This window comes from Phyllobates terribilis, unplaced genomic scaffold, assembly GCF_046119375.1.
Source record: "Phyllobates terribilis strain yellow unplaced genomic scaffold, ASM4611937v1 Scaffold_7__3_contigs__length_470593459, whole genome shotgun sequence".
NCBI lineage: Eukaryota > Metazoa > Chordata > Amphibia > Anura > Dendrobatidae > Phyllobates > Phyllobates terribilis.
In genome coordinates this window covers 137,541,432-137,566,393 of record NW_027362767.1, presented here as the reverse complement: position 1 = coordinate 137,566,393, position 24,962 = coordinate 137,541,432, and the positions used below count along the sequence as shown (strand labels likewise).

Here is a 24,962-nt window from a genome sequence, read left to right as displayed (position 1 = left end):
TAAAAAACTAAGTGAAAAGAGCAATTGTAGAGCCCAGGGGATGGGAAGGACTTGGCGCCCGGGCCTCGTTGATAGTTTCAGGGGATGTCGCGGTAGTCGACTCCCGGGCCCGTACTCTGGGCCTCTCTTTTAAAAAGGGGGGTTGTTAATTATATGAAAGTCCGTGACGCCACCTGTGGTATCTGGTGAGAATCACCAGCGCTGCGCAGTCCACTGAGGCTGGTGATAAGGCAGCTTGATGTTATAGCTCCCCACAGGTGGAGCTGGGCCTCAGGGCAGCGGGGATGTAAGGATGCTGGACAGATATGACCCAGCCGGGTCGGAGCAAGAACAGGGACAAACACGATAGTCACTTCAGTATCTTTTACTGATGGAAGTTCAGGCACACTCCGGAGCACTGTAGGGTGAAGGGTGCATATCAGGATCCTCCCCAGTGAGCGGGTATAGGGCCTCCTGTCTCTTGCCTTTGTGTAGTAATTTTTTGACCTGCCTGAAGCTAGGCCTAACTAGGTTTCTGTTCTGCACCGGCTGACTTTGTGGTAGGGCCTTCTCTTGGAGTACGCGCTCCCAGCTTACGGGGCCTGTGTGACTCCTGGCTCTGTTACGTATCAGCTCTCTGGTGTTTCTGGGACTTGAAGTCTTCCAGGGGTCTCCGGTTGTCTCTACAGGGGGGTATACGACCCTGTAGACGCGAACCCGGTGTCCAGTATATGTTTTCTGGGGTGAGCTGGTTAAGCTCCTCTGCCCCCAATGCTACTCACTCTTCTAGCCTTCGGCCTACTCAGGGCCCTCACTAGGCTATACACACTAGCGGCAGCTTGCCGCGCTTCAACGCGTCGGCACACCTTAAGCTCACTATGCTGAGCTACGACTGAGTCTGGACTGGGCTCCACTGCAGGCTGACCTGTCTCAGGCTTAACTACTGCAGGAACTCTCTCAACAGACTTGACTCTCCGTCGACTCCAGACTAGACTCAACTGCCTAGCTCCACCTTCCCTATTTATATCCCTAACGGGCTCCCTCTGGTGGTCTGAGATGGAAGGTGGAGGTGTGTGTATGCTGTGGGGGGCCTCTTGTGGAGGAATCCGTTCATGCACCCTTCCAGGATCTGTGGTACCAAGCGCAGCTGGGCGCCACACAATATCTTGTAGTGGTATAATACTCTGCAGGTTGAATCAGAAGAGCGGTGGTCTGCTGGATAATAATGAAGCGAGGAGACGAGTTGATTTTCGGGGTGTGAGTTTATTAATGGTCCTGATGTCGGTGGTTTGTACAGGGGGTCACATATTTACATACATATACACATACATCGGACGTGGCTAAGGATGGTTCGGATTGGGGAGAATTGTTGGCGACACCACAGAGTTTGCAGTGCAGCCATATTGGAAGTCCCAGGATGCTTTGCTGCTGCCGGAGACCCCAGTGACCTCGGTGATCGTCAAGTCTGGTCTGTCCGCTGTGAATAGGCTTTTATCATTACACATCAACAATGCAGAAAATTCAGAAAAAAAGTTGTAAAAAATAACAATGTAAATCCAGTTAATTCTCAGTCACGAGGGGCCGAACATAGAAACGATGATTTCACCAAAATATGGAAATAGGAAACGTCATTCTGGATCAGTTTCCAGCACAGCACCATGAACGATGAGGACGAGACGAGAATATCCTGATAGTAACGCTACACGGAGACCTGCAGGGAACTCAAGAAGGCCGGAGGAATCGGGATAGAGGGACTAATGAGCAATGCTGGGCGGATAGTCTGATATTACACTGGGGTGTAAAGAAAAACATGATGGGCTTATATTCTGATATTTACGGTATATGTATTACACTGTCAGGTAGACTGGAGTATAATAAAGCATTGTGGCCCTATATTCTGATACATACAGTATACGCATTACACTGTCAGGTATGCTGGAGTATTATAAAGGATAGTGGCCCTATATTCTGATACATACGGTATACGTATTACACTGTCAGGTATGCTGGAGTATTATAAAGCATAGTGGCCCTATATTCTGATATTTACGGTATATGTATTACACTGTCAGGTATACTGGGGTGTATTAAAGCATAGTGGCCCTATATTCTGATATTTACAGTATACGTATTACACTGTCAGGTAGACTGCAGTATAATAGAGCATAGTGGCCCTATATTCTGATATTTACAGTATAAGTGTTACACTGTCAAGTATACTGGGGTGTATTAAAGCATAGTGGCCCTATATTCTGATATTTACGGTACAGTATTTCACTGTCGGGTATAAAGCGTAGTGGTTCTATATTTTAGTACTTATGGTAACAGGTATTCATTGGAGTGTGATGAACCATACTGCCCCTATATTCTATTATTTACATTAACAGGGTGTGGCTAGATATGAGCACCCAATCGGAGGCTCTCAGAGTGATTCTGGCGATTTATTCTGTCATTCACGGTATTGGGAAGGCTTTATATTCTAGGATTTATGGGATATAAAGTTAGAGCTAGGTATCCTGGCCTAGACTAAAGTCTTGGAATTAGAGTCTCATGCTGGGCTTTCTATTCTAATATATACGGTAAGTATTGGCGCTTTCTGGGGGTTGAGAAGTGATGCTGCTCTTACATTTGGAGACTTACGGTATTTAATTTAGTGCGTATGGTGTTATCACCCTATTATCACTTTAGACACATCAGGGCCTATATTCTGGGATTTATGGTACCGGTTATTAACACCTTCTATTGAACCCCAGTTGACACTGCAGTTGGTCTGTGCAGCATCTTAGGGGTTAACAGAAGCCATTAAAGCTTTAACAACCCCTGGTTGGCCACGAAGGGGTTAAAGCTGTAGAAATATCGCCCTGGAGAGAGGCAGAGAGGGCGATACTTGTACACGAGCCAAAAGGGCACAGCAGGTGGCTGGAGATCGCGGTCAGATCAGACATCATCATAAAGTGATACTTGATTGGCGGAGATCTCAGGCCCCTCCCACGAGGAGCCAAAAATCCCAGATCTGGGTGATTACCATGATTATTATGGCTGGCCCATCCTCCAGGGTGCCCTGGTTGGGTAGAGATTGCATTGCATCGCATTGCAGCCACCCCTAGGGTGATAGACGGCGCCCCCGCTGGTCTGGAGGAGTCCTACTTTGATTCTTGGTTTCTCAGAAAGCTCTTGCTAGTTTCCCGCAGGGAAAGGTACGATACGGATCACACATACAGGTTATTATAAGGCATTAGCCGCGGCAGGAGACCGGCGGGGACCCGGGAGAAGGATTGGGGGTGTGACCCCGGGGTACACCTTCTCGCCCAGGTCCCCACCGGCCTCCGCTAGATTAAGGGTGTTTCTCTGAGTCACTTTTGATTAAATTCTTGAGGGCGTTTTTGAGGCTGTTCTTACTGGGAGACTTTACCGCGGCTCGGCGGGGCTGGTCCCCGTCCTCGTCCCCCCGCAGCTCCATCTCGATGGTATAGATCACCTTGGAGCTGCGGGGGGACTCCGTATCTGCCTTATGTGTACCTTCCCTGCCTGCTAATTGCTATTTCTTGCGGGAGTCGCCCAGCCCTTTAGGTTTCTTGTCGCTGGATTTGAAGCTCCTGGTTTGGTCGAGCATGGAGAGAAGCGGCGTCTGGAAAATCAAGGAAAAAAGGGTTAAATAGTGCATTGTACTCCAGTCACATCCAAAGCTGCACTCACATATCAGCTATTAGGCCTCAGTGTGCAGGTCTCACAGCTCTCTACTGCCACCTGCTGGTTCAATGTCTGTAATACACTACATCACACTACAAGCTGGAGTATAAGACAAAATGCAGCTCTAAATGTGACTGGAGAATTAGATATAATACAGCTCTGGGTGTGACTGAAGTATAGGACATGCTGCTGCTCTGGATGTCACTGGAATATTACATATAGTGCAGCTCTGGGTGTGACTGGAGTATAGGTCATTCTGCAGCTCTGGACGTGACTGGAGTATTAGATATAATGCAGCTCTGGATGTGACTGGAGTATAAGATAATAATGCAGCTATGGATGTGACTGGAGTATAAGATAGTAATGCAGCTATGGATGTGACTGGAGTCATATATAGTACAGCTCTGAGTTTGACTGGAGTATTAGATATAAGGCAGCTCTGGGTGTGATTGGAGTGATAGATATAATGCCGCTCTGGATGTGACTGGAATATTGCATATGATATGTATATGGATGTGTTGCAGCTCTGGGTGTGACTTGAGTATTAGATATAGTGCAGCTTTGGGTGTGACTGGTGTATTAGATATAGTGCAGCTCTAGGTGTGACCGGAGTATGAGACACAACATATAGATAGATGCATCTAGCATACAGGACTTGCAGCTTTGGATGAGACTGGAGTATACGGGGCATCACGCCTGACACTGGGGCACCGCTGGCCCCCCGCTCACCTGTCTGCCGCCTTTTGAGCCTCTGGTTAATTTGTGAAGTTTTCCTCTTTCTAGGGCGCTGTAAAGAGAAGATGGCAGTCGTCAGTGAGGGGAGATGGATAGAGAGGTGACAGCGCCCCCTGGTGCCCACCTGGCCCTCACTCAGTGCCCCTGGTGCCCACCCGCACCCACCTGAGCTGGCGCTGCACCCGGATCTGCCTCCGCAGCCAGCAGTAACGTATGAGGTATGCCAGGAGCGCCACGATGATCACCAGCCCCAGGGCGGCTCCGATAATGATGCCGAGCACCATGCCAGCGCGGACGGGGCCTGGGGGAGGATGGTAGTGTTAGTGCCGTGTGAGCCCACCTGTGCCCGCACCTCGGGGCTAGGGCCGGCTCCTCACCTTTGTCATAGACCAGCAGGTGCACAAAGGACGACTTCCCCACCACGTCCGGCGGGTTCTTCACGTCGCAGGTGAAGGTCCCGTTGTCGCCATATTCCAGGTTGTGGACCACGATGGAGCCGTCCTTGCTCCGGGGGTAGCCCACCCACTCGATACGATCCTTGAAGATGCCTGTGTCGTCTATGTGCGCCTGTCCCTTGGAGTAGTGAAATATCTGCCGGAGACAAAGACCAGGTCTCCATGTTGGATTTAAAGGGACAGCACTCTGACGCTGAATACAGGCTGCTGTTCCCTGTTATCAGCCAGTCTTACCGAGTACGTGCTTCTGCTGTTGTCAGGCTGGTAGTGCCAGGTGACGGAGATGTCGTCTGAGATCCATTCACTGGACCAGAAAGTGCAGGACAGGTGGACCTGCGAGCCGACCGTGCCGTGTATCTCGCGGGCTGTGTAAACCTCAATGGCCAGGGCCGGGGGGAGCGCTGCGGGGCAAAGACAATGTCACACAGGTATCATAGACTCGGCGGGGGGAGCAGCCTTCAGGGAAAGCAAACACAGGGCTAAATTTCCACAAGCTTCGATCTGACGTAAAATATTAACTTTTTTTAATCACAATTTAGTTTCCGAGAAAAAAACACAAATTTGCTACAAATTTTCATATTTTTGTAAACAATCAACAAAACAAAGAACAGAATTCTATTTGTAAATATTCTTTGTACTTTCCCCAAGTCTTAAAGTGACTGCGTACACAGGCATTACTAGACCAAAAGGAGACCCTCAGCAAGCAGGCAAGCTGCTCTGTCCTACTGTGGATGGTCTTAGTGGTGGGAACTGCACCAATCCCATTCGCTGTACCCCCAGAACCTCACAAACCCCCCAATGTGCAGATTTGATAATGACCCAGACAATACGTACAATACAAAACCATGTGAGAATCTGTCAGGAGCAGTCGCCTACCTGCTGATGGTTTCCAGACATCACTAGCTTTCTATACACCTATATAATATAATATACACCTCCCGGATACAATATAAAGGACACAAAACATCTCCCCATAAATACGCCGCTGTGACCGCGGACGATTGTATCTGTCCAAACATGGCGGCCGCCGCGTTCAACAGTCCCACTATGGATATGTATCACTGCAGACGCCAGAACACTTTTAGTTATGTGACTAGAAGCGAGGACTTACTCAGAGCGGAGAGCACTACAAGGCCCAGCAGGCAGCAGGAGGAGGTCAGCGATTCCATTGGTCGTCCAGTAGTGGGAGAGTCATAGGAGAAGCCCAGAAACCCTCAGATCCCGGCGGCTGTGGAGTCCGGGAGGGAGAGCGGGATCCGGCCTTAAAAACCCCAAAGGGGAGGAAGGGAAATCATCTCCCCCACAGACGACCAATCACAGGAGGGGGAAGAGGAGCGAACAATGGAGACAATGAGACCAGGCACCAGGGGGCAGCATGGGGCAAAGAGACCACCAGGGATATAAAGACTGTATCTCATCCTACCATGTGTATCTAATCCATCATGTGATACTGCCCTGGTGTATCTAATCCATCATGTGTGATACTAACCTGGTGTATCTAATCCATCTTGTGTGATACTGCCCTGGTGTATCTAATCCACCATGTGTGATACTGCCCTGGTGTATCTAATCCATCATGTGTGATACTGCCCTGGTGTATCTAATCCACCATGTGTGATACTGCCCTGGTGTATCTAATCCATCATGTGTGATACTGTCCTGGTATATCTAATCCACCATGTGTGATACTGCTCTGGTGTATCTAATCCATCATGTGTGATACTGTCCTGGTGTATCTAATCCATCATGTGTGATACTGTCCTGGTGTATCTAATCCATCATGTGTGATACTGTCCTGGTGTATCTAATCCATCATGTGTGATACTGCCCTGGTGTATCTAATCCACCATGTGTGATACTGCCCTGGTGTATCTAATCCATCATGTGTGATACTGTCCTGGTATATCTAATCCATCATGTGTGATACTGTCCTGGTGTATCTAATCCATCATGTGTGATACTGTCCTGGTGTATCTAATCCATCATGTGTGATACTGTCCTGGTGTATCTAATCCACCATGTGTGATACTGCCCTGGTGTATCTAATCCATCATGTGTGATACTGTCCTGGTATATCTAATCCACCATGTGTGATACTGCCCTGGTATATCTAATCCACCATGTGTGATACTGCCCTGGTGTATCTAATCCATCATGTGTGATACTGTCCTGGTGTATCTAATCCATCATGTGTGATACTGTCCTGGTATATCTAATCCATCATGTGTGATACTGTCCTGGTGTATCTAATCCATCATGTGTGATACTGTCCTGGTGTATCTAATCCATCATGTGTGATACTGTCCTGGTATATCTAATCCATCATGTGTGATACTGTCCTGGTATATCTAATCCATCATGTGTGATACTGCCCTGGTGTATCTAATCCACCATGTGTGATACTGCCCTGGTGTATCTAATCCATCATGTGTGATACTGTCCTGGTATATCTAATCCACCATGTGTGATACTGCCCTGGTATATCTAATCCATCATGTGTGATACTGTCCTGGTGTATCTAATCCATCATGTGTGATACTGCCCTGGTGTATCTAATCCACCATGTGTGATACTGCCCTGGTGTATCTAATCCATCATGTGTGATACTGTCCTGGTATATCTAATCCACCATGTGTGATACTGTCCTGGTGTATCTAATCCATCATGTGTGATACTGTCCTGGTATATCTAATCCATCATGTGTGATACTGTCCTGGTGTATCTAATCCATCATGTGTGATACTGTCCTGGTGTATCTAATCCACCATGTGTGATACTGCCCTGGTGTATCTAATCCATCATGTGTGATACTGTCCTGGTATATCTAATCCACCATGTGTGATACTGCCCTGGTATATCTAATCCACCATGTGTGATACTGCCCTGGTGTATCTAATCCATCATGTGTGATACTGTCCTGGTGTATCTAATCCATCATGTGTGATACTGTCCTGGTGTATCTAATCCACCATGTATGATACTGCCCTGGTGTATCTAATCCATCATGTGTGATACTGTCCTGGTGTATCTAATCCACCATGTATGATACTGCCCTGGTATATCTAATCCATCATGTGTGATACTGTCCTGGTGTATCTAATCCATCATGTGTGATACTGTCCTGGTGTATCTAATCCATCATGTGTGATACTGTCCTGGTATATCTAATCCACCATGTGTGATACTGCCCTGGTGTACCTAATCCATCATGTGTGATACTGCCCTGGTGTATCTAATCCACCATGTGTGATACTGTCCTGGTGTATCTAATCCACCATGTATGATACTGCCCTGGTGTATCTAATCCATCATGTGTGATACTGTCCTGGTATATCTAATCCACCATGTATGATACTGCCCTGGTGTATCTAATCCATCATGTGTGATACTGTCCTGGTGTATCTAATCCATCATGTGTGATACTGTCCTGGTGTATCTAATCCACCATGTATGATACTGCCCTGGTGTATCTAATCCATCATGTGTGATACTGTCCTGGTATATCTAATCCACCATGTATGATACTGCCCTGGTGTATCTAATCCATCATGTGTGATACTGTCCTGGTGTATCTAATCCATCATGTGTGATACTGTCCTGGTATATCTAATCCATCATGTGTGATACTGTCCTGGTATATCTAATCCACCATGTGTGATACTGCCCTGGTGTACCTAATCCATCATGTGTGATACTGTCCTGGTGTATCTAATCCATCATGTGTGATACTGTCCTGGTGTATCTAATCCATCATGTGTGATACTGTCCTGGTGTATCTAATCCACCATGTGTGATACTGCCCTGGTGTATCTAATCCATCATGTGTGATACTGTCCTGGTGTATCTAATCCACCATGTGTGATACTGCCCTGGTGTATCTAATCCACCATGTGTGATACTGCCCTGGTGTATCTAATCCACCATGTGTGATACTGCCCTGGTATATCTAATCCATCATGTGTGATACTGTCCTGGTATATCTAATCCACCATGTGTGATACTGTCCTGGTATATCTAATCCACCATGTATGATACTGCCCTGGTATATCTAATCCACCATGTGTGATACTGCCCTGGTATATCTAATCCATCATGTGTGATACTGTCCTGGTGTATCTAATCCATCATGTGTGATACTGTTCTGCTGACATTCCGTTTGGTGCCAGTGGTTGCCATGGTTACAGACTTACAGTCACATGACTCCCTTCTCCCGTAGATCCGCCCCCCAGTCTATAACCACGCCTTCCTCTGGATTCGGCCAATGACAACACGGCTGACGACACTAATGCGCGCGTGTCCGGGGCGGTAACGTCACTGGGTGAAGATGGCGGCTCTGTTATTGAGGTGACTTTAGTCGGGGATATCGGGGGTGGAGCCGGCTCTGCGGACCGGGGTTCGGTACTGTGGGGTGGGCGCAGTGCGCGGAGATAACGGAACACCTGTGGTGAGGAGGAGTCACCTGGAGGGGGAGGGGTAAAGGTGACGGTGTTAAGGGTCACCCGTGTGGTATCTTGGGGTGTAGTGTCCACCTATTATTAGACTAACGTTGTGTGTGGGAGGGGACACAAGACACTTACAGGGGTTCTCCGCCATTGTCCTCCCACATGGAGGTGTGGAGGGCACCGCTCATACATATATATATATAGAGGAGCCCCCCGGGGAGTGGACGGCACCGCTCACATACATACAGTACAGACCAAAAGTTTGGACACACCTTCTCATTTAAAGATTTTTCTGTATTTTCATGACTATGAAAATTGTACATTCACACTGAAGGCATCAAAACTATGAATTAACACATGTGGAATTATATACTTAACAAAAAAGTGTGAAACAACTGAAAATATGTCTTATATTCTAGGTTCTTCAAAGTAGCCACCTTTTGCTTTGATGACTGCTTTGCACACTCTTGGCATTCTCTTGATGAGCTTCAAGAGGTAGTCACCGGAAATGGTTTTCACTTCACAGGTGTGCCCTGTCAGGTTTAATAAGTGGGATTTCTTGCCTTATAAATGGGGTTGGGACCATCAGTTGTGTTGAGCAGAAGTCAGGTGGATACACAGCTGATAGTCCTACTGAATAGACTGTTAGAATTTGTATTATGGCAAGAAAAAAGCAGCTAAGTAAAGAAAAACGAGTGGCCATCATTACTTTAAGAAATGAAGGTCAGTCAGTCTGAAAAAATTGGGTAAACTTGGAAAGTGTCCCCAAGTGCAGTTGCAAAAACCATCAAGCGCTACAAAGAAACTGGCTCACATGAGGACCGCCCCAGGAAAGGAAGACCAAGAGTCACCTCTGCTTCTGAGGATAAGTTTATCCGAGTCACCAGCCTCAGAAATCGCAGGTTAACAGCAGCTCAGATTAGAGACCAGGTCAATGCCAGACAGAGTTCTAGCAGCAGACATCTCTACAACAACTGTTAAGAGGAGACTTTGTGCAGCAGGCCTTCATGGTAAAATAGCTGCTAGGAAACCATTGCTAAGGACAGGCAACAAGCAGAAGAGACTTGTTTGGGCTAAAGAACACAAGGAATGGACATTAGACCAGTGGAAATCTGTGCTTTGGTCTGATGAGTCCAAATTTGAGATCTTTGGTTCCAACCACCGTGTCTTTGTGCGACGCAGAAAAGGTGAACGGATGGACTCTACATGCCTGGTTCCCACCGTGAAGCATGGAGGAGGAGGTGTGATGGTGTGGGGGGGCTTTGCTGGTGACACTGTTGGGGATTTATTCAAAATTGAAGGCATACTGAACCAGCATGGCTACCACAGCATCTTGCAGCAGCATGCTATTCCATCCTGTTTGCGTTTAGTTGGACCATCATTTATTTTTTCAACAGGACAATGACCCCAAACACACCTCCAGGCTGTGTAAGGGCTATATGACCAAGTAGGAGAGTGATGGGATGCTACGCCAGATGACCTGGCCTCCACAGTCACCAGACCTGAACCCAATCGAGATGGTTTGGGGTGAGCTGGACCGCAGAGTGAAGGCAAAAGGGCCAACAAGTGCTAAGCATCTCTGGGAACTCCTTCAAGATTGTTGGGAGACCATTTCCGGTGACTACCTCTTGAAGCTCATCAAGAGAATGCCAAGAGTGTGCAAAGCAGTCATCAAAGCAAAAGGTGGCTACTATGAAGAACCTAGAATATAAGACATATTTTCAGTTGTTTCACACTTTTTTTGTTAAGTATATAATTCCACATGTGTTAATTCATAGTTTTGATGCCTTCAGTGTGAATGTACAATTTTCATAGTCGTGAAAATTCAGAAAAATCTTGAAATGAGGTGTGTCCAAACTTTTGGTCTGTACTATGGTGTGGACACCTTCCTCATGCCCCTAAGCCGCTTTGTTTCTTGTGTGACCTGGAATTCTGCTTCCCCCATCAGACACAGCGCGTGGCGATGCCTGAGCTCCCCGCTGCGCCCGGGCCTGTGCCTCCGAAAGTAAGTGCCCCCGCTATGGACGATCGCCGTCCTGTGACAGAACCCCAAGATGCTGATTTAGAGGGGTCCTCCACTCCTGGTGTGTGATCTTCATTGTCGCTGCTAACGTCGTCCTCGTTCTTTTCAGCGCTGTTCCCATGGGGACATCGGCCAAGCAGGAGATGGATCGCTTCTGGGACAAGAACACCCGGTTGAGCCGCCCCTTGTCGCCCCACATCTCTATCTATAAGTAAGATACTAGAAATATCCAATATGGTCGCCTGCACGGCCCGCTCCTCCAGGACCCAGCAGCAGACATTCCTCAGTGGCACTAGGTGGGCATCACCATGCCCTGTGCCAGGGAAAGTTGTCCCTTCAGCAAGTGCCGGGCCGGCGGCTGCATTGTTCCTCCCCCGCCTCACATACCGGCCCTATGAATGACCCTGCTATGTGAGACGAGGGGTGAGGATGGCGGCGGCTCCCCCTCACAGCATTCCTGACACCATCCCCACCGGAGAATGTGCCATCGCTGCCCCCCACCCACCGCCGCTGGCATCGCTCGCCCTTTATATCTACAGCTTTGGCTAATTTTGGATCTAGATTTTGTGTTTTCCCCATCGTGACCCCAAAATAAAGCGGAGTATACTAAAAGCCCACCCGAATCCCAGCCGTGTATATAATGCATGTTCTGTCCACTGTCCGACAACTGCATGAAGAGCAATTTCCTGGGACATGGGAGCTCCCATGATGCATTGCACAGTGGGAGATGTAGTGTGTACGGTGCTCCCTGATCCTGAGGGCTGACAGGAAGGCAGTAATTAATAAGTGCAGCACAGTATGTGACTAAATCCCCCGTAATATACACTGTACTGCAGGGGGCCAGCAGTGAGATGAAATCTGCAGAATTGTGAGTGCAGCTCTGGATGTGACTGGCGCTGAGGACGTGAGTCTCCTGGTTACTGACCGCCGGCTGTTTTCTCCTCACAGATGGTCTTTGCCCATGATGATGTCCATCACGCACAGAGGAACGGGCATTGCCCTGAGCGCTGGTGAGTGCCAGAGACTGGGTGGTGGCCATATTTGTTCTGTATTACACCATGTGCACAGAGGGGGTCACCACAAGCCCCTCCGCCTTGTATGATCGGCCTCTCATTCTCAGGTGTGTCGCTGTTCGGCCTGGCCGCCTTGGTCCTCCCCGGAGATTACGCCTCATACCTGGACCTCATCAAGTCTCTGAGCCTCGGCCCAGCGCTCATCTACTCTGCCAAGTTCGCCATCGCTTTCCCCGTCATGTATCACACGTTGAACGGCATTCGCCACCTGGTGAGTGCGGGTATTGGCCTAGATGCTTCGTGCTCTAGTCACAGCCAAAGCTGCATCTACTCATCTTGGGAGAGTAACATCGCTAGAGCAGAGGGCGGCAATGACAATGCAGCTTTGGATGTAACTGGAGTAGAGCTGATCAGTGACCATCTCCTCTTTTCCGCAGGCCTGGGACCTCGGCAAAGGCTTTAAGATCCCTGAGGTGTACCAGACTGGCTACATCGTACTGGCGCTCACAATCCTGTCTGCGGCAGGCATTGCTTCCCTGTGATCTGGAAGAATCCTTCACCGCCTCTAATTGGGATTTCTAGGGTCTTCTCCGATGGCCCCCATGTCCATCGTCCACTCTGCCATCAGACCCTCCATTGGCTATTAAAGGGAATTTTCTCTGACCCCAGGATTGTCTCTCTGACCCACCCGCCGGCCCATACTGGATGAGCGGAGTCCGCACCCATCCCCCTGACACATAAGGGACCCCATTGTCCTGGTTTATTGTGGGAAGGGAATTAAAATTCTGCAATTTGCGTGGGGAACTAGGAAAGGGCAAAAGTAAGACCGAGGGGCGGCGACACAGATCTTCAGTATTTAAAGGGATCAGTTATGTCCTGCTTATCATTAGACCAGGTTCTACCCCTTTTAATACAGTTATCATGTCCTGGGTTTAAAGGGGACACTCCTCATTGTGGAAAGTGAATTATTTGGTCTGGTAGAGACCTGGCTGTCTACTTTCAGCTTCACAGCTAGAAGCGACCAAAGTGGAGCTTCCCTTTTAAGCACGGCTAATACATAGAAGGGAATACGTTTCCTCACTTTGCGAGTGTCACTTCACCCCCATTTTTATGCCTGAAGGTTGAGAGAGCGATAATTTTCTTTACTTTTGATCTCAATAAAATATATTGTGTAAGAGAAGTGCCTGTCGTCCTCCTTGCGGGACCCCCCCCATGATCTCCTGCAGACACACGGGGCATTGTCCGCAGGAATGAGCATATCTCTGAAGAATGTAGAGGGGGTGGCGCAGCCCCCTTAGTGCTGGACAGTGACTGTGGTTCTGACCATTATTAACCCAGTGCTGGGGTGGGGGGCGTCTCATGACTGACTACAAGGTGGCATTTCACGCACTGAGCAGCGCCCTCTGGTAGTAATATTTGGTAAAGCAGTGAGTTGTCACGTACAGAGGACGCATCCATTAGATTAGTACCTGGGGAAGCTGAGATACAGGGCGCTGTTTGCAGTCCGCACACTGTGATGAGACTTTACCAATCAGTCCCCTGTATCGTGGTTTCTGGGGGTCCGGTAGAAAGGGGGCGGTCACTCTCTCTTCTTACATTACATGTAAATTATAAGGAGACGTGACAGGCGGTTCTCAAGTTTAATGAGGATTTACAGTGACAGCTCGGCCCCATCCTCCATCATCTCATGGCGACTGCCTCGGCCTCCGTCATGGCTGGCACAGGGCTGCGGCTCCTATTTCTGGGGGCTGCTCTTCTGAATGAGACATCGGCTCGGCTGCTGCAGATTTTGATCTTTTTCTTCTGTGAGAGGAACCTGTTGGTCCAGGAAAGAGAATTCCTAAAGTAATCACGTAGACGTCTTAAAGGGGCAGTGTCAGCTTTACAGACCTGAGCCAGCATCTGCTCCATCTAATACAAGAGCCCTCTAGACTTTATGTATGACCCTAGAAAGACTACTGGGCTCTCCAGCTGATGTGAGACTACAAGTCCCAGCAGTTCCTTCGTGGTGGACACAGACCTTCCCAGTGACATCCGGTCTCAGTCCGTTACAGGCGCTGACCAGGACGTCCGATCTCATGATCCAGTCGGTGAGTCGTCTGGAAGCATCCGCAGAGCGGGAGGTGAGGCTCACCTTAGCGGGGGGGATCTTGGTGGGCATATCCCAGGTGCCAATGAAGGTCCCCCATGGACTGATCTGAAAGATAGAGATGAGAGGTGACTGAATATAGATGAGTACAGTATACATGTCTTCTCCAACCACAGCTGCCACTGGAGCTCTCCTGTAAGATCTACGTAATAGTATGAGGGGTGACCAAAACTCACCTTTGACCGTGGGACCCCCGACAACAGGTGACTTCTGTCATTGGAGATGAACTGTGTGAAGCCGTCATGGGCAGCCGGTGCCTGGAACAGACGAGGATGATGAGAGTATGTATACAATGGTCACGGACCAAATAAAGGCGTCCAGAAGGGGCAAGACATGGACATTACCTCCTGGTGGGGGCAGGGGATGCTCCAGTTCTGCAGGCGGGTGGAGGAGAAGGCGCCATCATACTGGAACGAGAAGGAAGAGATACTGATGACCAGCCTGTAAACTAGTGAGGGGCTATAGTCCTCTTATAACTGGGTGACTGTGTGTCAAATCCTCCTTGGCTCTCTACCCCTTAGTCCTAGGGTGATGGACCCCACTATTCAGCAGTTCTGAGCAGTGGCGTACCGCCAATGGCGGCTCGTGTGGGGGGGGTTGGCGGAAATGTACTTTCAACTGTATTGGCATCCTGGCCCTGTATGCTGATACAGATGAAAACGCCATCAGGTGATGCTCCCTCTCCAATCATTCCTCCTCTGCGTATGAACACTGTGACGTCTCAGGGCGTGAAGACGTCACTACAGCGCCCCCTCTGTGACAAGCATTGCAGAGATCGGAGGAACGGGGAGAGGCGAGTATTTATTTTTTATCTGGGGCCCACTATACTGTATGGAGGACTATGTGGGGCCCATTATACTGTATGATGGAGGACTATGTGGGGCCCATTATACTGTATGATGGAGGACTATGTGGGGCCCATTATACTGTATGATGGAGGACTATGTGGGGCCCATTATTCTGTATATAAGCAATTATACAGTGTGAAGGTTTGTTTGGGGTCCATCATACTGTGTGGGGGGCTAGTGCGGGCCATTATACAGTGTAGGACCGTTATACCATACGTAGGCCCATTATACTGCATGGAGGGCTGTGAATGGGTCACAGGTGAGGGATCATACCGTGTTGGGGTCACCATACTTGGGGCAGTTGATGAGGGGTACAGTAGAGTCATTATACTGTGCATGTGGAGGAATTCACCATGGGGGTATCATAATGTGGTTGGGGGCACTTTTGATGGCATCATACTTTATGAGGGCAATGAAAGTGGAATCTAGGGGCTTCAATAGTAGGGAAATTACTTTGCAGGGCTGCAGAGTTGTGAGATCTGCTCTGCTGTGACCTCACCTATATTAATCCCTTCACGACATATGCTGTATATATACTGCACATGTTGTGTCTCCCCCTTTGATGAGGCTCCTGCACTGAGCCCACATAGTTTCAGGCACATGTGACTCTTAACAGCCTCGGGTGGAATCGCGATCCAACCGCGGCTGTTAACATGTTAAACGCCGCTGTCAATCTCTGAAAACGGCATTCAACATGGCCGCACCGGAAGCTCAGCATAAGACTCGCCCAACCCGGGGTCTGCAGAAAACCTCTGTAGTTGTCATAGCCGATCCGCTAAGAGCACCACCCAGCGGTTGGCGTTCATAACAGATGAGCAATGTGTTGCACAAGTGATCAGATGATTGCAGCTTTTAGTCTCCCAAGGAGACTATTTAAGCAGTTAAAAAGTGTAAAAAAAATAAAAAGTTTTTCAAAATATTAAAAAAATATAAAAGTTCAAATCGCCCCCACTTTCGCCCTATTCAAAATAAAACACTAAAAAAAATAACAAATATGTATATTTTTGATCGCTGCGTTCAGAAACGTCTGATCTATTAATATATAAAAATAATCTGATCAGTAAACGGCGTAACGAGAAAAACGATCAAAACGCAACATTTATTGTCATAAATGCAATAATGGGCGATAAAGACATCGGATCTATCCCACAATGGTAAAATGGGGACTATTTTTTTTTTTTTTTCTTTATAAACTTTGGTTTTTATCCTCCACTAAAATAAAAAAAGAACCTATACATGTTTGGTGTCTACGAACTCGTAATGACCTGGAGACTAATAATGGCTGGTCAGTTTTAGCATTCAGTGAACGTGGTAAAAAAAAAAAAAAAAACAGTGTAGAGTAGCACTTTTTTTTTGCAATTTCACTGCACTTGGATTTCTTTCCCGTTTTCCAGTACATGATAGGGTACAATCAGTGATCTTTTTCAAAAGTACAACTTGTCCCGCAAATAACAAGCCCTCACATGGCCATATTGACGGAAAAATAAAAAAGTTATGGCTCTGGGAAGAAGAGGAGCAAAAAACGGAAAAGGGCCCGGGGGTAATTCTACCTTCCGCTATGGGCCCCATGTTTTCTATGTACGCCTCTGGCTGTGAGTCAGGGTCGGTACCTGGTTGGCGCTGTAGGCGGCCGCCATGATGCTCCTCTCTCCAGTCTGTGCACAACGCCGTCTCCTAGCAACTGTTACGCTAAGGGGCGGGACGGTATGGATACCTATGAAGCGTAATCATCACCTCAGCCAATCAGGACGCGGCATGTTCTGCGGCCAATGAGCGGTGGATATGAGCCGTGGTGTCCGCCCCACCCCCTTCTCGCTCTCTCCCGCAGTGATGGCGGCTCCGGCGGTGGTTGTGGCGCCGGGCTCTCTGCACGGGCCGGTGGTGAAGGTTCATCCCGTGGTCCTGGCCTCCATTGTGGACAGCTACGAGCGCAGGAATGAGGGGGCGGCCCGGGTGATCGGGACCCTGCTGGGTGAGAGGCGCTGCTGTGTGTGACACATGTGGTACCGGGTGTACAGGACCCTACAGTGCAGCGGGATGTGACTGACGGTGGGGATCAGGACAGCGCCCCCGTGTGGCCGCACATTATTATCTGTGTTTCTTCCTGCAGGTTCTGTGGATAAACACTCAGTGGAGGTGACGAACTGCTTCTCCGTGCCGCACAACGAGTCCGAGGACGAGGTACCCGGGGGAGGGGAGAGGTGCCCGCCGTCGGGGGAGGAGGGTGGGAGAGAGAGAGGTGCCCGCCGTCTGGGGAGGGGTGCCCGCCGTCGGGGGAGGAGGGTGGGAGAGAGAGAGGTGCCCGCCGTCTGGGGAGGAGGGTGGGAGAGAGAGGTGCCCGCCGTCTGGGGAGGGGTGCCCGCCGTCTGGGGAGGGGTGCCCGCCGTCTGGGGAGGGGTGCCCGCCGTCTGGGGAGGGGTGCCCGCCGTCTGGGGAGGAGGGTGGGAGAGAGAGAGAGGGGTGCCTGCCGTCTGGGGAGGGGGGTGGGAGAGAGAGAGGGGTGCCTGCCGTCTGGGGAGGGGGGTGGGAGAGAGAGAGAGGGGTGCCTGCCGTCTGGGGAGGGGGGTGGGGGGGTCCTGCCGTCTGGGGAGGGGAGAGAGAGGGGTAGGGGGGGTGAAGGGGCTCGCCATCTGGGGGGGTAGGGGGGAAGGTGTCTGCCGTCTGGGGGGGCCTCCTGGTTTCGGGTACTGACGCCCGCTGTCTTCCAGGTGGCGGTGGACATGGAGTTCGCTAAGAACATGTATGAGCTTCACAAGAAGGTGTCGTCTGCGGAGCAGATCCTGGGCTGGTGAGTGACAGGCGTCTACTAGGGACGATCGCTTAGCACTGCCTCCATCTCCCACTGACCGTATTGTGTACTGCAGGTACGCCACCGGGAACGATATCACCGAACACTCCGTCCTGATCCACGAATATTACAGCCGTGAGGCCACCAACCCCATCCATCTGACTGTGGACACCAGCCTGGAGGGGGGGCGCATGAACATCAAGGCCTACATCAGGTACCTGCATACATAGTTATATTAGCTGCAGACTATTACACCACTGTCCTCTCTGCAGAGCATCGCTCCTCCACCTCCTGACAGACACATGGTGATATAGCCTGTGATTACCCCGTTTTTTCCCCTTTCTCTTGCAGCACTCCGATGGGTGTCCCTGGTAAAACGATGGGTGTCATGTTCACGCCGCTCACCGTGCAGTTCATTCACTATGACACGGAGAGGATAGGAAGTGAGTGGCTGCGGATGATGGGGGTGTTCGTCCAATCCTTTGTGTATAGGGCTGTGATGCCATCTTGTGGCCATTCTCGGTTGTGCGGCCAGGTCTGACTTTTTTTTTTTTTTTTTGCAGTTGACCTTATCACAAAGACCTGCTTTAACCCCAACCGCTCCATTGGTCTGACCAGCGACCTCCAGCAGGTGGGCTCCGCTGCCACGGGCCTGCAGGACTCGCTGAGCACCGTGCTGCAGTATGCAGAGGATGTGCTGGTGAGTGGCCCCCTGCGGGTGGCGCTGTCTCTGCCGCCCCCTCGCTCTTTATATTCATCGTCTTTCTCTTTCAGTCGGGTAAAGTCTCTGCGGATAACAACGTGGGCCGCTTCCTGATGGACCTGGTGAACCAGGTGCCGAAAATAACCCCCGAAGACTTTGAGGCCATGCTGAACAGCAACATCAACGTGAGTAGTGCTATTAACCCCTCATGCTGCAGCCAGTAGTGAGCGTGGGTGCTCATTACTTTACCTTTCCTCTTCTCTCTCCTCCAGGATCTGCTGATGGTCACGTATCTTGCCAACCTCACCCAGTCGCAGATTGCTCTCAACGAGAAGCTCCTGAACCTGTGAGCCCCCCACACTGTCCCCTAGAGGCCGGATTATCCAGATGTTGGGACATTTTTTTCACCTTTTTTTGTTGTTGGTGGGGTCCTGATCAAGGGGCTGCAGTGAGTGACCCCACAATTATAGGGGGAGCAGCGTTGCTGCTTGCAGGTGTCAGTCCTCGCTGTTCATAGAGAATAAAGCTTTATCACTCACTGTGGGCCTCTCTCTGCTGACAGTGAATGGACACATTTACAGCCACAGCTTAATTTATACTCGCAGCTGAGGGTTTGTTTCAGTATCTCCAGTCTATTGGTTCCTCTGTAAGGAGGATGAGGACGCATTGTAATAAAGTATCAGAAGTGAGATGTGTGTGGTCGTACTGATGCCATAGTGGTGTCTTTTCTCGCCAAACATGCAGCGTTTTCTTAGCTTTACTTCCCAGAGCTGCAATCATAGTTCGGCTGACTTCCTGTTAGCTCCCTGGATTGCCGGTTGGGACCCACTGAGCGGACTCTGCTGCCGTTATGGTGGGAGATCACATACTGGCATGCATGTGGCTTTTCACTTTTCATGATTATACATCTGAGGGGGAACCCAAAAAAATACGAGAAGTGCTTTACATTTTTTATTCAGGATCAGTGCTTCTCGTTTTTTGGGTGCTGCCTTCCTGCTGACGAGTTCCCTGTACGCGCAGCTGCACGGTGATGAGGCTTCTCCCACAACAGTCCCTGTGAACCCACCAATCTCTGATCCCACGGGTCCTCAGGAGGGGCTGGGGTAGTGCCGCCAATCAGCAGCCAGTACTCATCCTGTAACTCCACCTGCATCCTAATAGCGAGCAGCTGATTGGTGCCCGTAGATATATTGTATGGGGAGATCTCTGACTGAGGCCCGGACCCCATTGGTAGAGGTCTCCTTTATGGAGCACTGACAACCTCACGTCCTGCTCTGTGTCAACGTCAGTGGGGGCGGCCTCTAAAAGCCCCAACATCAGGACCCCCATCAGATGGTCCTAGTAATGGCAATCCCACACCACGTGGCGTTACCACACAGGATGGGATTAGATACACTGCTCAGCAGTCCGTATCATAGGATGGGATTAGATACACAGCTCAGCCGACCGTATCACACAGGATAGGATTAGATACACGGCTCAGTAGACTGTATCCCACAGGATGGGATTAGATACACAGCTCAGCCGACCGTATCACACAGGATAGGATTAGATACACGGCTCAGTAGACTGTATCCCACAGGATGGGATTAGATACACGGCTCAGCAGACAGTACCACACAGGATAGGGTTAGATACACAGCTCAGCAGACAGTATCACACAGGAGAGGATTAGATACACAGCAGACAGTATCACACAGGATAGAGTTAAATACACTGTTCAGCAGACAGTATCACACAGGAGAGGATTAGATACACGGCTCAGCAGACAGTATCACACAGGAGAGGATTAGATACACGGCTCAGCAGACAGTATCACACAGGATAGGTTTAGATACACAGCTCAGCAGACAGTATCACACAGGAGAGGATTAGATACACGGCTCAGCAGACAGTATCACACAGGAGAGGATTAGATACATGGCTCAGCAGACAGTATCACACAGGAGAGGATTAGATACGGCTCAGCAGACAGTATCACACAGGATAGGATTAGATACACAGCTCAGCAGACAGGATCACATAGGATTAGATACACGGCTCAGCAGACAGTATCATACAGGACAGGATTAGATACACGGCTCAGCAGACAGTATCACACAGGACAGGATTAGATACACGGCTCAGCAGACAGTATCACACAGGATAGGATTAGATACACAGCTCAGCAGACAGGATCACACAGGATAGGATTAGATACACGGCTCAGCAGACAGTATCACACAGGACAGGATTAGATACACGGCTCAGCAGACAGTATCACACAGGATAGGATTAGATACACTGCTCAGCAGACAGTATCACACAGGATAGGATTAGATACACAGCTCAGCAGACAGTATCACACAGGACAGGATTAGATACACAGCTCAGCAGACAGGATCACATAGGGTTAGATACACGGCTCAGCAGACAGTATCATACAGGACAGGATTAGATACACGGCTCAGCAGACAGTATCACACAGGATAGGATTAGATACACAGCTCAGCAGACAGTATCACACAGGATAGGATTAGATACACAGCTCAGCAGACAGGATCACACAGGATAGGATTAGATACACAGCTCAGCAGACAGTATCACACATGACAGGATTAGATACACTGCTCAGCAGACAGTATCACACAGGATAGGATTAGATACACAGCTCAGCAGACAGTATCACACAGGACAGGATTAGATACACTGCTCAGCAGACAGTATCACACAGGAGAGGATTAGATACACAGCTCAGCAGACAGTATCACAGGATAGGATTAGATACATGGCTCAGCAGACAGTATCACACAGGAGAGGATTAGATACGGCTCAGCAGACAGTATCACACAGGAGAGGATTAGATACACAGCTCAGCAGACAGGATCACACAGGATGGGATTAGATACACGGCTCAGCAGACAGTATCACACAGGATAGGATTAGATACACAGCTCAGCAGACAGGATCACACAGGATAGGATTAGATACATGGCTCAGCAGACAGGATCACGGGATAGGATTAGATACATGGCTCAGCAGACAGTATCACACAGGAGAGGATTAGATACGGCTCAGCAGACAGTATCACACAGGAGAGGATTAGATACACGGCTCAGCAGACAGTATCACACAGGACAGGATTAGATACACGGCTCAGCAGACAGTATCACACAGGATAGGCTTAGATACACGGCTCAGCAGACAGTATCACACAGGATAGGATTAGATACACAGCTCAGCAGACAGTATCGCACAGGACAGGATTAGATACATGGCTCAGCAGACATACAGGAGAAGATTAGATACACAGCTCAGCAGACAGTATCACGGGATAGGATTAGATACACGGCACAGCAGACAGTATCACACAGGATAGGATTAGATACACGGCTCAGACAGTATAACACAGGACAGGATTAGATACACGGCTCAGCAGACAGTATCACACAGGATAGGATTAGATACACGGCTCAGACAGTATAACACAGGACAGGATTAGATACACGGCTCAGCAGACAGTATGACACATGATAGAATTAGATATAAGACTCAGCAGGTGGTATCGCATTACAGGCTTAGATACACAGTATGGTCTTAGTTTTGTTCACTGGCTTTATTCAGTATGTGACCAGTGATGATGAGGGATATGTGATACAGACATTACAATCTCTATTAATAATAATGATACACGTGTTCTCTGCTTGGATACATCTATACTCGTGATGCATAAGACTTGGGAGCCACAATACTGAGCTGCCCCTTTAAGTGTCCCCGTCCATCTTGTCCCATCCGCCCTTCTCTACGTGTAGCTTTGTACTGACAGACAATCTGCGGGGTCGGCGTCACTCGTAGATGGTCTGCGGGGAGTATTCGCTCGTCCTGCTGCTGAGGCTGGACTGCCGGTACCTGGTCCCGCACATGACCCACCTCCCCATCATCTGGGACAGGTGTTTACGGAACTTGGTTCCCACAAATGTGTAGAAGAAAGGGTTAATGCAGCAATGGAAGTAGGCGATGTTCCGGCAAATGAAAAAGGCGTAGTCAATGGTTTCACTGCAGTCATCTTCCCCAATATTCCCGGAGATCTGCCTGACCCTGATGAAAATGATGATGTTATAGGGGGTCCAGCAGATGAAGAAGGCCAGAAGGATAAGGAAGATCAGCTTGATGGCCCTGTTCTTGTTGTGCATCTTCGTAGAGTTCAGCTTGATGAGGATCAGTGTGTAACAGTACAAGATGATGAAAAGCGGCACCAGGAAGAACATGACGACCTGCTGATAGAATCCCACCAGCTTCCATTTATTGATCTTATCTATGATGAAGCCCGTCTCCTCGCACACCAACATTTTGTTAAGCACGTTCTCTCTGGTCCCATACAGAATGAACTTGGGGATGGCCGAGAAAAAGCTGATGACCCAAACCAAGCCAGTGACCACATAGACATACAGCATCTTCCTGGTCCTGGTGGCATAGATGGCATGAACAACCGCCATGTATCGATCCACTGTCATCATGGTCAAGAACAAGATGGAGCTGTAAAACCCAATGTAGAACATGGAGGCCAACATCTTGCAAGACGTCCTCCCGAATATCCACTGGTGGCGGTGGTAGTAACCCCAGAAGGGTAGTGGGAGGGTGAACAACAAGTCGGAGAACACCAGGTTGAGAATGAAGAAGTTGGTCACCGTCTTAATGTTCTCGTACTTCAGTAGAAGGTATAAGATGAGGCCGTTGCCTACAAGACTGACTATGAAGACCACATAGAAGAAGGCAGGCACCACCAAAGCCCCAAAATTGTGGCTGTCCTGTTTTTGGCACAAGATCACAAGTTCTTCATCATAAGTGATGGTTATGTAAGTGGTAGTCTCCAGAGGGTTCTCCATCTGTCCCTCGTCCCCGAGTGACATTGTAGCTGAGCTCAACAAGACTCTTGAAGAAGTAGAGCGTGTCTTCTGCCTCTACACAGTCCAAGAAATTAAATCATCCAGTCCACGTTGGTGGGTGATGATGATGAGCAATGGAAATTTCGCAATGTGCGGTGTAAGGTGTAGATCGCTGATCACTCTGGAACTGCAGGAAACACATTGCAAAGCGGCTACAGTTTGTGCAACGTCCAACCTCTCCATCCCCCAAAGAAAAATCACAAAAATAGTTCCACATAAACAAAGATTTTGCAATCTTGACAGCCTCGGCCGCAGATGGAGCAGACAAGAACTAAAAGTGGAGTAGGGGAGAAGGAAAGTGTGGGATCTGAGCTCAGACTGAGTATACAGGGGCATAACCCCTGGCCATATGTATTGGCCGGGTACATGGACTTTTAGGATCGTCCTACGGCAGCACACAAAATTGACCCATTTAGTATCAAAATTAAGACAGGATGATTATGAAAATCCAGTCTTCAATACAGGATGATTGGTGGCATACTGGGGGTTGTGCCTTTTTTTTGCCTACCCACACATCTTACAGTGGCACAAAGCCTCAATCAACCATTTACTAGGGGTTGTAAGGTTACTAGTCAGGAGGGTGTACCAAAAAGGGCTGCTCTTAAGGCCAGTGTTACTTGCGCATGAGCGTTCCCTTCACACTTTGCAAATGCAGATTTTTTTTATTATCTATTGGCTTCTGTCTACATTAAGCATGTGTAGGATCAGCAGATTTCCCAAGATCTGATTTGTTGTAAATTCAGCACTCTGCCAGGCAGGTGGCCCCTTCTGCACCTCACCAGCCGTAGCCAAAGGAGTGGGAATTTAATCAAAGCTCTTCATAACTGTTCTGGTTTAAGGAACAAAGAGATGAGATCCTCCTACAAGCCGGTGTCTCAAAAGGGAAGTAAGAGAACGTCCGTCCTCTCCCCAGTCATCAGTCGTCTTCTTTATAAAACCTAAAAATAAAGCTGACCGACCAACCGTTTTAGCCGACCGACCACTGACTGATATTGTCTGTGGAAGACTGTCTTTGAAAGAATTTTCTCAGACAGGTCGTTCGTTCATCTCTCGTAATCAATGGACATGTACGGTCAAGAACAAATGGAGCTGTAGAAACCAATGTAGAACCTGGAGGCCAGATTTAGCAAAATATCCTTCTGAATATCCACTGATTGTGGTGGTTGTAACTTCAGAAGGGCAGTGGGAGGGTGAATAACAAGTTGGAAAGCA

General features: G+C 49.0%; 5 protein-coding genes across 6 annotated transcripts; 2 read left to right on the top strand and 3 right to left on the bottom strand.

Moving 5' to 3' along the window:
- Positions 1–1,222: 1,222 nt before the first annotated feature.
- MPZ (myelin protein zero) lies at positions 1,223–6,130 on the bottom strand. Its single transcript, XM_073639273.1, is given in 6 exon segments — positions 1,223–3,607; positions 4,399–4,456; positions 4,570–4,705; positions 4,782–4,995; positions 5,094–5,260; positions 5,971–6,130. Coding segments are annotated over 6 exon segments (927 nt in total). The 5' UTR covers positions 6,029–6,130; the 3' UTR covers positions 1,223–3,313.
- Positions 6,131–9,100: 2,970 nt separating this feature from the next.
- Positions 9,101–13,517, top strand: SDHC (succinate dehydrogenase complex subunit C). 2 transcript variants are annotated; one of them, XM_073639270.1, is made up of 6 exons: positions 9,101–9,203; positions 11,250–11,306; positions 11,434–11,535; positions 12,273–12,334; positions 12,445–12,608; positions 12,775–13,517. In XM_073639270.1, exons 1-6 carry the CDS (start codon positions 9,184–9,186, stop codon positions 12,877–12,879), a joined length of 510 nt encoding a protein of 169 aa, XP_073495371.1. In that variant the 5' UTR covers positions 9,101–9,183; the 3' UTR covers positions 12,880–13,517. The 2 variants fall into 2 exon arrangements, with proteins under 2 accessions (XP_073495371.1, XP_073495372.1); XM_073639271.1 differs by having other exon boundaries at positions 9,164–9,303.
- A 446-nt stretch (positions 13,518–13,963) lies between these two features.
- Positions 13,964–17,044, bottom strand: CFAP126 (cilia and flagella associated protein 126). Its single transcript, XM_073639272.1, has 5 exons — positions 16,945–17,044; positions 14,831–14,893; positions 14,663–14,743; positions 14,358–14,534; positions 13,964–14,153 (listed from the first exon to the last, which is right to left on the bottom strand). Exons 1-5 carry the CDS (start codon positions 16,969–16,971, stop codon positions 14,073–14,075), a joined length of 429 nt encoding a protein of 142 aa, XP_073495373.1. The 5' UTR covers positions 16,972–17,044; the 3' UTR covers positions 13,964–14,072.
- Positions 17,045–17,104: 60 nt separating this feature from the next.
- Positions 17,105–19,514, top strand: EIF3F (eukaryotic translation initiation factor 3 subunit F). The gene is made up of 8 exons (XM_073639269.1): positions 17,105–17,306; positions 17,445–17,515; positions 18,043–18,122; positions 18,199–18,336; positions 18,474–18,565; positions 18,686–18,822; positions 18,897–19,010; positions 19,098–19,514. Exons 1-8 carry the CDS (start codon positions 17,117–17,119, stop codon positions 19,173–19,175), a joined length of 900 nt encoding a protein of 299 aa, XP_073495370.1. The 5' UTR covers positions 17,105–17,116; the 3' UTR covers positions 19,176–19,514.
- A 2,917-nt stretch (positions 19,515–22,431) lies between these two features.
- Positions 22,432–23,899, bottom strand: LOC141152958 (C-C chemokine receptor type 3-like). The gene has a single exon (XM_073637614.1). The coding sequence runs from the start codon at positions 23,712–23,714 to the stop codon at positions 22,650–22,652; it is 1,065 nt and encodes a 354-aa protein (XP_073493715.1). The 5' UTR covers positions 23,715–23,899; the 3' UTR covers positions 22,432–22,649.
- Positions 23,900–24,962: the final 1,063 nt, after the last annotated feature.